This window comes from Hydra vulgaris, chromosome 09, assembly GCF_038396675.1.
Source record: "Hydra vulgaris chromosome 09, alternate assembly HydraT2T_AEP".
Lineage (NCBI taxonomy): Eukaryota > Metazoa > Cnidaria > Hydrozoa > Anthoathecata > Hydridae > Hydra > Hydra vulgaris.
The window spans coordinates 43,320,054-43,332,500 of record NC_088928.1 but is presented as its reverse complement, the minus strand read 5'-3'; the positions used below and the strand labels follow the sequence as shown (position 1 = coordinate 43,332,500).

At 29.8% G+C, this 12,447-nt stretch overlaps 1 protein-coding gene across 2 annotated transcripts in view; it reads left to right on the top strand.

The window, feature by feature from the left end:
• Positions 1-10,038, top strand: part of LOC105848725 (zinc finger protein 132) — a 26,069-nt gene extending 16,031 nt beyond the window's left edge. For both annotated transcript variants that reach the window (XM_065805811.1, XM_065805812.1), the window contains 2 exons: positions 8,244-8,361; positions 8,465-10,038. In XM_065805811.1, coding sequence (XP_065661883.1) covers positions 8,244-8,361; positions 8,465-9,786 — 1,440 coding nt within the window. In that variant the 3' untranslated portion in view covers positions 9,787-10,038. The remainder of the gene's footprint in view (positions 1-8,243; positions 8,362-8,464) is intronic.
• The last annotated feature ends 2,409 nt before the right edge of the window (positions 10,039-12,447 follow it).

Sequence of the window (12,447 nt, the reverse complement as noted above, 5' to 3'; positions counted from 1 at the left end):
GCTACAATGTCAGCAGCTCAAAAAATGGAAAAGCACATGATAAGTAATTTAAAAAATGAGAATTGGGTGTTGCATTTTTACGGTAAAAGAATGTCAGAGAAGGAGTATCAAGTCTTGGTTTTAAAAAATGCAGAAAAGGAGGTGAAACTAGCCATTTTAAAAGTAGATGATGGGAAACCTATTAGTATTTACAGTGGAGTAGTTGAAGTGTTGGATAAATTTCAACTATGGAGTAGTATTAAAGTAATAATATCTGATACTACAAGTGTAAATACTCGGAGTAGAAATGGAGTTGTAATTCAACTGCAAAGAGAATTTGAAAGAAAAAATCTTGAACCATTTCAATTTATTAGTTGTCAGCATCATGTGTTGGACACAATTTTGAAACATACTATGAATGAAATTCTTAACAAAGGAGTGTCAAAATCGCCAGAATTACATTACAAATTTATTGAAAACTTCCACAAAAAAATTATGAAAATTTGAAGTCGAGCTTCAAGCAAGGTGAACAAATTTGTAAAGTGAAGACTAATAAATGGAGCTTCGACATGGAGTTTTTGTTAGAGTTAGTACAAAGTTACCGATACATGAAGGTGAATGGCAGTTTTCCAGCTATAAGCTTCAAAAGTCTGCCATTGTTGCACAATGCCAGATGGAATTCAAGAGCAATCCATGCCCTTCAGGCTTTTATTTTAACTGAATGGGATAATAATCAATTGCGCTTGATTTGCATCAACTTGGTCTGATATATGGTTTTCTGACATGCAATACTCAGATCACGATTTTAAAAATTTAGAACAAGCAATAACTTCAACTTCATCCATGAAGACCTTAAAAAGATTTTTTTCACAGGAGCCATATAATTTATGCAAGAAATTCATGCCAGAGATATAGACAAAATGAGCTACAGATTTATTCTGCAAATCAACTTTTAAATTGTATCTTGTTTAACTGAAAGTTATTTATCTGCTAATTTGTCGATTTTTATGTATTTCTCAAACAAAAAAATATTTTTCTAATTACGGAGGACGTTTTTGTAACTTGAGTCAATAGAACTTTTAAAATCAGTAATCTAATATAGAATGTCATATTTTGGCACTATACCCAAGTATAGTTGTGAAAAAGTCAACCCCCAATGTACACACTGCTGTGCTAATATCCAAACGAATTAATTAAGAAAAGTATATATAAAGAAACAAATAAAAAAAAAATAAAAAAAAACAGTAAAAAAATAAAAAAAGCAGTAAAAAAATGAAAACATTCTGAATTAAAAAAACAAACAACATTTTTTTTATTAATTATTAATTTTTATTAATTATTAATGATTACATTTTTGTGGGTTTTTTAAAATGATAAAATTTAATTAGTTTGCAAATTGCAGCCAATGTAACATGCAACTGTTTTATGTTTACTTACGCTCTATATATATATTAATTGCTACTTATATACTGTTGGAAACTTAGTTTAGTTTTAAAAAAAAAAGTTAATCTTTTTTTATTTATTTATTTTATTTTGATACCTAAAGTAACTGTTAAAATAATGAGTTAACATATTAAAAAAAATATTAAGAACAGGTTAGTAGGCTAAACCACAAAAGCCAACGAACAAAAGCAAACCAGAACAGGTAAAATGGGAATACAATGTAAATGTTTTTGAGAACCAATAGATATTTCCATTTCGTGAACTGAGATTACTGATTGTCCATTGTGTTTAGCAGTCTTTACGAAGACCGATTTAAGGTTTCTGAGGCCTGTCATTTTGAAAAAACAATATTGTTACAGTGTTTTTAACAGCTGTTTTACTTTTTTAATATTTAATTGAGTTTTAAATTAAATTTTTCTTTATTTAAGCATAATTTTACTGTTGGTCTTTTATGTTAGCTTAATTAGTAATACTGCATTAACAATGTAGTTTTTTTTAACTTGCGTTTTTATGTTAGCTTAATTAGTAATACTGCATTAACAATGTAGTTTTTTTTAACTTTTTTAAAGAGATTCAGATATTAACTACTTGATATTGTTTTGTCATTTTCCTAAAGCCAGGAGCTACTGTTTTATTTTTCAGGATCTCAACTTTTTTCCAAAAGGTTGAGATCCCAGCATACCTGCAAAATTTATTATAGCTCTGGATAACATTAATGACAAAATTTTAACTGTGCTTAATAAATTTTAACATTTGCATTCCAAATATAATTGATACAAATCTTCAAACTATTAATTATGTTTTGAAATCTTCAAAAAAAAAGTTTCTCAAACACAGCGTTCTAATAATGTTTTTATTTGCCATGTTTTTGTTAAATCTTCTCTGCTCAGATTCTCAAAAGATAGTTTTATAAGCTTCAGTAGTTTTTTTAGTCAATCTATAATCTTCCTTTAATTTAAATGAAGTCTCTGAAAATGCACATTCTGTTTAAATTAAATTGTATGTTTTAAAAACTAAAATGTAATTTGTTTTACTGTTACTGTTAAACAGTAACAAGAAACCCTGCACCATTTGACAAGAAACCCTAACACATACGTCACTTTTAATTACTTTTGACTTTCGTCCAACATTTCCGTGTTGGATGAAAGTCAAAACCTTTAATTTAATTACAAATTAATCGTTTTTAAAAAAAAACACAATAACGCAATTTTAATTGACCAGAATGTTTTTAAAAGCATTCTGAATGTTTTTAACAATATAAACAATGTTTTTATTTTTATTTTTTTTAATAAAATGTTTTTATTTTTAAATTTTTTAAGAAAATGTTTTTATTTTTATTTTTTTTACTGTAAATCATGCGCGGAGTTTTGCTACATCAACTACCTTATAGCCTGGCTCGCAAGGGAGTGCTGCTACATCGACTGGCAAGTAGCCTGACTCGCAAGGGAGTGCTGCTATATCGACTGACAAATAGCCTGACCCGCAAGGGAGTGCTGCTACATCAACTGAGGGTTAGGTTGGGGCAGGCAGTCTATCAATTAATAAAAACGATAGAATTATAAGCATTTGTCAACAATGTTTGTTAACCTTTTGTGGTGCCTAACTAGACCAACAAGATGCCTAACCAAGCCAACGATGAACATTGTTCATGTTAATCATGAGTGTTGTAAATATTCATCAGACCAGTTTATGTATAACCAATTAAATGGTTCTACATATAGTTCAAAATGTGACTTAGCATGTTCAGCCCACCTCTTTCACTAATAGTTGAGCAATGTTTCCAAATGCCTAACTATCAACTAAACCACAATGTTTTGGGATCAGGTGCTCAACAAATTTTATTATGAACTTCAAGATTTTTTTCTGAAATAACTTAATCAGATCTGGTTTATCAATGATAATAGTACATTAAGATAAAAACATCACACAGCTTAGTGTTCCTAATTGATTGGCTTAGAGACTTTCTGTCAAAGAGAATTCTAAGCCAATGAGGTCAAAGTCTTATTAAGTAGAAATAACGTCCTCAAGTTTTCCTTCATTACAATCAACCTTTTTTTTAATGCTAACAAATACTTGGCACACTATCACTTAACATAGACTTGATCATTGTTGTGAGTGATTTCCACCGCTTTGCAACCGGAGTCATAATCTTATGGTAGTTTTCAAGTTGCATCACATGCTAATGACGCTTTTAATTAGCGCTTGGGATTCAAAGCAATACATCTCTTGACAGCTACTTTTACATGGGGTTCTTGAAATCAGCATCTGAAATTACCAAATAGGGAAGGTAATCAGTGCAAAAAAGTTAGAGGTTTTCTCCTTCTTAGTGATTGTCTCCTTCTTAGTGATTGTCTCCTTCTTAGTGATTATGTTACCAGTATGAAGATATAAAAGTAATTATTACATTTTCAATTTAAAAAAAAATAATAGTTTTAATAAATACCTTTGTAAAGTTTTTAATATTATTATTTAAAATTAGATTGGATTAATTTAAACATTTTGAACATCTCTAAATAGAGTTTTACTGGTAAAAATGTGATGTATTTAATACAAGTATCACATTTTATTAATGTAGTGAAGCGTAAGTGACTGATTAAGGTTTTTTGCTATTGCTGTTATACAGGGCTGCCAAGAGCTGTCAGGTCGCCTAGGACAGCAACCCTGATTGGCGTCCTTATCAAATTTTCCCTATATTATAGATAAAGGACTTTTTTTTTTATATATATATATATTTTTTTAACCTTCTTTTTATTTGGCGTCCCTTGGATATCTGCTGCCCAGGACAAACTTGGCAGGATTGAAAAGTCGTGTTTTTCAAAAAGAAGGACCTTTGTAAACTAAATTTAAATGGAAATTGAAAAAATTAATAAAACGTTAAGAAGGGGGCAAAAATACCTAACTTACTATCTATAAATATCTATTTAATTTTGAGAAAAGACATTGTTAGTAAAATTCTAAATTTTTAGTTATAGACATTTAAAATCAAAAGTTTTAATGGCTATAACAAAAAAGTTATTATTCTACATGCAATATTTTTACCTGAAACTCAATAGGTCTTTATAGGTTGCATGTTAGGTATTATTGCCCCCTTCTAAACTTTTTTTTTTTTTTTTTTTTTTTGAATTTTCAATTTAGTTTATAAAGGTCATTCCATTTGAAAAAAAAGACTTTTCAATCCTGTCCAACTGTCCCTTTTACTGCGTGATCTCCAATCATGGCTAAATTGCTTTGGTCGGTAGAGATTGGACTTTATAAATTTCCTACAAAAATATAGTTCAAAAACTTTTTAAAAACCTTGATATAGCAGTAAAACATCGGCAAATATCCTTAAATTATTATTATCAGAAAAATAATGGAAATAAATTATTAATGTTTTGTTTTGAAACAGTTCTAATATAACTTTTGAAATAAATTTAAATTTGCTTTTAGTTTGTTAAAGAAAAGTAAGACAATAGGATAATTGTCATTAAGTATCAGAAAATTTCTTTTAGTAGTCCTATTATAAAAAGTACTAAAAGAGACAATTTCGGAAATATCGAAACATTTTTAACGATATTAATTTTAGTAAAAAAAGTGTATATATCATTATCCCAATATTTTTTGGGTTTATAATGCTTAACCGATATTTTTTTGATCAATTTTTAAAACGGCTTGGTTGAATAAGTATTGGAATCAGTATCGGAAATATTGTTATTTTGATTCTGGGATGTTGATACTTAATATCAATGTAATTTTATATACTTTAAATGGTTAACTCATGAGTCCTCAAGACAAGAAGGGGGGGGGGGGTGAAATATTAGTCCAAATCTAATAAAGGGGGGTTAATAAAAGGAGATGTGGGAATTTTTTTTTCTTCTAAACTATATTTATCTTGGTCAGTTTGTAAAAACTTCCGATTGGATAATATAAGTATGTACACTGAAAGTTTTTGATTTTATCGGTGCACAGTGGGGCAGAATTGCTTCAAAATTAGATAATTGACGAAAATAAAATAAGGCGTTATGAGATTTTTTTAGTAGTAATGCATAAAAGAGTCTCTGGTTCATCTTATCCATGTTTTTTTTTAAGGTTTGGACTGACCTTTAACCCTGTGGAACCCATATTTTAGCCATATTCTTTTGTCTAAAAAATGACTCGCTTGCGTGATTTAAAAGTATCACTTTGTTTATATAGTGCTTAAAAGAAGTTTGTTAAAAGTTATGAATTTTTTTTCAGGTATTCTTTAATTTTAGGCTTGTAGCTATCTTTTGGTAATATTAAAATATTATTTAATTGCTTGCACTATATATTATTATGTCTTTACAAAAATAGCGTTTTAAATATTTCATTTTTATGTAATTTTTTTGTTGCACATTTTTAATGTTTTTTTGTGTAATAGAGGAAATGTTTCATTTACATCAGTAGAAACCAGGTAACGAAACCAGGTCATTAACGTATCAAATTAATGACGTTTTTTTCCATTGCATTTTTGAGCATGCTTTGCTAATTGTTTTTTATATGATTTCGGTTTAGAGTAATAACATTATGCTTTTTAAAAGAAGTAAACTTGTAGCTATTATAAGAGATTCTGGGTTTATTAAAATGAACGAACAATTTCACTTTTTGAATGAAGAAATTAAAAAGCTTACAGAATGCGAAGAAAAACATTTAAATGCGTTAAGTCAGTCACTGTCTTTATTTATGTCACAGTATAAATCTCGTTGGATAAAATCACACAGGATATATGAAGTTTCTCAAAAAAACAATAAGTTTTGCTTAAACAGTTCCGTTTGTTTAAATCAGCATACAGTGAGCGAAACTTGCAGCAACGAAAAGAAGTATAATACTTCAAATTTTTGTGAACGAACGATCCGAAAGAAATCAAAAGTTTTAAGCGAGACTCATTCTCTATCTGTTTTGACTTGTGCTACTCAAATAAGTTTATGAACTGAAGGAATGTTACATGCATCAAAGCTATTGAAAGAAGCTACAGAAAGTCCCAAACGTGCAAATAAATATAGAGAAGCATATAAGAAAATACTTGAACCACAAAAACAAATATCACGTGAAGATGCCTTAAGTGTTTTGGTGGAAGCAAAACAATCTAGATATCAATATGATGTTTTAAGGAAAATTGTACCTGAAAGGTTTCCCTCATACAAAAAGGTTCAAGCAGCCAAGAAATTATGTTATCTTATTGATATTCATGTAACAGAAACCTATGATTTGGTTTCTTTGCAATCTTTATTGAACCACACAATACAGCGCTTACTTTTAGCTGTGGAGCCTGTTATTAGGACTCTTCAGAGTGAAGAATTAAATCAGCTTCAAATAGTTTCGAAATGGGGTTTGATGGCTCTTCAGGCCATAGTTCCTATAAACAAGCATTTTGTGATTCCAAAGCCAGTGATTCAGCTGTTTTTCTAACATGCATCGTCCCTCTTTGTCTTGTTTCTGGTGGAAAAATTATTTGGTCAAATCCACACCCTACATTTACAAAATATTGTAGGCCTTTTATAAATTGATTTTATAAAGAAGCCTAAGATAGAATCCATTGCTGAGAAGTATAGAGTAGATAAGCAAATATAAAGAATTGTTAAGAATACTAAACAAATTATATTGCAATAAAGCTTGAATTCAGAAAGAATTTCGAGAACAGTGTGGTTTGATTATTGATAAAACAAAACCAGGATTTGGTAATACGAATGATGGAAATACAGCTAGAGGCTTCTTTGCCAAGGCAGAAAATTCAGCTATAACAAATATAGATATAGTTTTGATTAAAAAAATGCATACAATTATGATAGCAGTGGCGAGTGGATATGATATTGATGTAAATAAATTTAGATTATTTGCTCTTGACACAGCAAGATACTTTGTTGAAAAGCATCCATGGTACAGCATGCCCCCTACATTGCATAAATACTTTATACATTGTCCTGTATACAGTATTTATGCAATTATATCATCTGCATTGTTGCCAATAGGACAACTGGCTGAGGAAGCACAGGAGGCTTACAATAAAGACTTTAAAAGGTATAGAGAGAATTACTCTAGAAAATGTAGTCGAAAGGACACAAATGCTGATATCTTTAACTTTTTTTTATTGAATTCTGATCCTGTTATCTCCAGTAAACCAGTACTGCAAAAAAAAACTAAACAAGCTTCCAAAGAAGCACTAAATTTACTGAAGCCTCCAGACATACATATTAATGATGATGATAATGATGATGATGATGATGATGATGGTGATGATGATGATGATGATGTTTTTTTTTGCTATTAACTTTTGATCATTGATTGTTTTATTTACGAAAATTTATATTTAAAAAAAGGTTTTTTTTTAATATAAAAATAATCGAATTTTTTCGATTATTTATATAATTAAAAATTTTTTCGATTAATTTTTTACTGTTACTTTCCGGTTTTTTAAAAAACGTCACTCGAAATTACTTGAAAATACATTAAAAACGTCTGATATTAGTAAATAATTATTTAAAAATTTATGGACTAATTTTTCTTAAGTCTAACAAGTGCCCTTAAAAAGATTATTAAACTTAAAAATCGAAAACTATAAAAAAAAAATTTTGTGCAGTTTTAAAGTTGTTCTGCCCCACTGTGCGGTGGCTGAAATAATTTTTTTGTAATTTTTAAGGCCGATTTTCACTAAATTTTTTTTAGATTTGGGATAATTTTTTATTGATAACTAGTAAAAATTAATAAACAGGGGAGTTAAATTGCTTAAGGTGGGAGAGAAAATTTTTCAAAAATTAATAAACACACTCTCACCTCCCCCCATCCTCCTTGTATTAAGGACTCAAGAGTACATATGTTATATTTAGAAAGCTGAATGTAAGGGATGTAACGAAGAAAGAGAGCGAACCTCGTCACAAAGTGGAATGCAATTATCAGAAAGAGAGCAAACTTTATCACAAAGTGGGATACAGTTATCAGAAAAAGGTTTGCAATTTAAAAACCTTTTTTTTTTTAAAGCATTTTAAAAATTTTCTTTAAAATGTTTTTTGTTTTTACTGTATGCAACTAATTAGTTCTTTTATTTCAGATGGATCTTTGACTAGACCACCTTCTGCATCACAAGTTTTTCTTATGGAATCATTAAAAGATGCTATAGTTGATACATCACATATATGTAACCGGACCACCACACCAAGTGATTTTAAAGATCCTTCGAGATCTTCGATTATTCATTTTAGCAAAGTACATAAACCCAATGAGCTTAAAATGGAATCTAGGATCAAATCAACTTTTGCGCATTCTCAAAAGCCATATCTTCAAAAGTCATTTAACTCTGAATATGGTGGAAATCTGAGTCAGGAAACTCCAAACTTACCGTTTAAACCGTTGCCTGATTGTTTTAAATGTTACATATGTGGCATATATTCAGATTCAGAACAACAATTGCATTATCATATGGAACAGCATAATGAGCGCACGTTTCCCCTCTCAATGAACATCGTTGAAAACGAAAATCAAGAAAGTTTTACGTGTTCAGAATGTATGAAGGAGTTGCAAAATGAAGATGATTATAAAAACCATCTTCTTGTTCATATGTTTAAATGTAAAATATGCTCCCAAACCTTCGATAATGATGTGACTTTTCTCAATCATGTTAAGACTCATGGAGAGCCGGTAGACACGCCTTATATTTGTTTTATATGTGGGAAGCAATTTTCGCATGTTGCTAATTTATCTAATCACTTACTTTATCATCCTGACGAAAAAAGCTACGCGTGTGAAGAATGCAGCAAGAAATACTCTAAAAAAAGTCATCTTACTCGACACATGTCTGTTCATAATAAATGTAGACCCTACTTATGCTTGGTTTGTGGTAAAGGTTTTGCTTATCGCACGCATTTACGCCGTCATGAAATTGTCCATTCTGAAGCACGGCCTCATCAGTGTAGTGTTTGCCAGCAATCTTTTAGCCGAAAATCGAGTTTATCGCGTCATTATTTTATACATACCACTGAGAAGCCATTTGTTTGTCCAGTCTGTCAAAAGGGATTTAATAGGAAGGGACGTCTACGTAATCACATTAAAATACATATTAGAAAAGGCCACACTCAGTTAAATGACTATGTCATAGAAAGGCGACCTATATCTAAAGAATTTATTGAGAGTGTTAATAACATAGACAATTTAAAACCCTCTGTGGAATCACCAAATCTATATCCTGGCGTTATTCAGTCTAAAGCCACAATTTCATACCAACCCGAGTCTTTAAATTTAAAAGAAATTTCCAAAGATGGAATTGTCGATTCATCTAGTTCTGATACAGAAAACGATAGGGAAAGTGAATTAAGCGAAGAAATGGCGTTTCCTGGTCCTTCAAAAAACGACACAGAAAGCGTTAAGCTCTCTTAAACACCATGTATTAAAACTTTGTCGGTTCCAATTCGAGAATTGATTCTAGCTTATTGTGTGCAATTAATTAGAGGGTTTGAGCAATACCTCAGAGCTTGCATGTACGCAGTGTTAAGTTAGCATCGATGCAGTAATAATGATACATTCTTATGTAAGTTTCCGATACATTCTTGTAATTTTTCTATAGTTGTTATGCTCAGCGTTCAGCCTCTTAAAGCTATGTTGTTTAAAAATATAATTTTATTAGTGTAATACGTTTAGTTTTATTAACTAATTGAAATTAACTTTTTTCCTACTGATGATTTCTCTACTTTCCGACAGAAGATTTTGAGATTTTTAATATCCCCTACATTGAAATGGAATTATATTAGGATTTTAAAAATGTAGAAAGTTAATGGTAAATTAAATCATTTGTTTTTACAGTTGAACACGTGCAATTCAAATTCTTTAGGGACCTTGAAATGTGTTCAAATTACAAAAGTTTTAGAATTATAGAAGTTTAATCCTAAATATAAAAAGCTGAAGACACCGAAGGATTTGTTCGGTTTAAATAATCTTTCGAGTTATAGGAGTTCGAATTACATGAGTTCAACTGTATCTTACCCTTCCTTCATTTTTTTACAAAAGCGTATCTGACAAATGTAGTCATTTAATATTAAGCATATCTTTTGACATTACAAAGAACATGAATAAAACTCCAACCCTCGAAATTAGGAAAAGTGAGATCGGCAATAATAGTAAAGTTGCTTAAGGTGGTTCCCCTAGAAAAAAAAATCCAATTTAAAAAAAAATCAAGTCTGTATTTTTTATTTCTGAAATGCCATTTTATACTCTTTCCAATGATATACCTGGTAGGAAAAAAATTGCTAGATGACACAAAACGTGGTTAAGGTCACCACCAAAAAAAAAAAATTTTCAAATTTTATTATTTTTAATTAAATAAGGTATTAGAGTATATTATGAGTAGAAAGAGGGGGAAAAATTTTTATTTTGCAACAATTTCTTCTAAAAATTGCAAAAATATGTTTTAAAGGGTTGTAAAATGAGTCATTTTACAACCTTTTGAAAAACGATAACTTAAGAACCACTAGAAACAAGAGCTTCATATTTAATGAAACGTTTTACGTGCTTAAGGTGGAAGGACTTCCCCCTCCCCCTAAAAACATCAAAAATGTAAAAATTTAGTATGAGCTTTTTTAGACAAAAGTTACCATAGATTTTTTTTCTGTAACTTATTTTTCTTAAAAATCATTCTAAACTGCACATTTTTTAGTTTTTTTTAAGGGTTGTTTTGATTATCGAAATTATTTATGTTTTGATTATCGAAAGCTTTATTTTTCAATCGTAATTTTTTTTTTCCTCAATGCTTTTTTTAAAAGCGTTATTTGGGTTAGGATGCTTCATTCTGTTGTTTATTCTTGGTCAGCTTAGCGAAAACAAGCGAGATTAGGAAACAAAAATCACATTTTAGGTATTTAATTAAGCAAGAGATGCCAAAAAACTGCAGAGTAAAAGCTCGAAGTTGCAAGAAGAAGCTCGAACCGAAGTTGCAAGAAGAAGCTCGAACCGAAGTTGCAAGAAGAAGACGTGTACCTTTTCCTGTCAAAATGTCTTTAAATTGTGAAAAAGAAGATGTTGTTGATAGTGTAAATAAAGAATCTCCTCTAATTGTAGATATTTTAAATAACACTGACACTGTGAATTTTGAAATAAAAATTACGTTTTTGATACTGCTGTAAATATCTCAACATCATATTCCAAAATACAACAAATTGATGTAGTTGAATCTGCTTATAATAATCCACTATCTGGATATAGAGTTATAAATGTAGAAGAGTTATCTGATATTTTTAAAGAACTCACTTGTCCATTGTGCCACGATAAAAAAATTTTTGTGTTGTCTGACAGCTTTAAAAGATCCATATGTAATTAACAGATATCATAATTGATCATATTTTTGGTTGCATATTTATTTTGGTATTGCAAATAGAACTAATGTAGGGGGATTAAGCTTCTATGAAAACAGATACCCTGGCATCGCTTTATCATGTCGCCTTTAACAAGAATAATAATCTGCATTTTCCACAATGCCTAGTAGGAGCTAAGAGTTGGTGCAAATATAGTTCAGATAAAGCCAATGGCACAAATACTTATAATCGCTTACATGTTAAGACACAAAATATGTGTAAATAATAACATCATTCAATCAATTAGATTTGGAGTGTATGATACAGTAGCTAATTTTAATATCGGTAGAAAAGCCTCAATTTAATCTATGAATCTCTGACAATGATTCCAGAGGCATATACTCTTAAAGGTTGTAAAAACTTAAATTAAAGATGGGTAATTCCACGTAAAGATGGGACAGTCATTTCAGTCACGCCTTGGATTTTCTTTAAATTTTAACCAGTGGTACGCATTAATGAAACATGATAAAGTGTAAAATTTCCCAAATCCCAATAGTTCAAAAGCTCTGACGCTTTAAAAATCAGCCTAAAATATTCCTTTTTTTACCAAATCCGTTATTATGAATTTTGTAGTACTACTTTTTAATAAATAATTTAAGATCTAGTAAAAGAATGTAGCTAAAAACTGATACCTGACCACTTTTAGGGTGCTGAAATCAAAAATGTAGAGAAAATAATTATATTAAAATTTTTT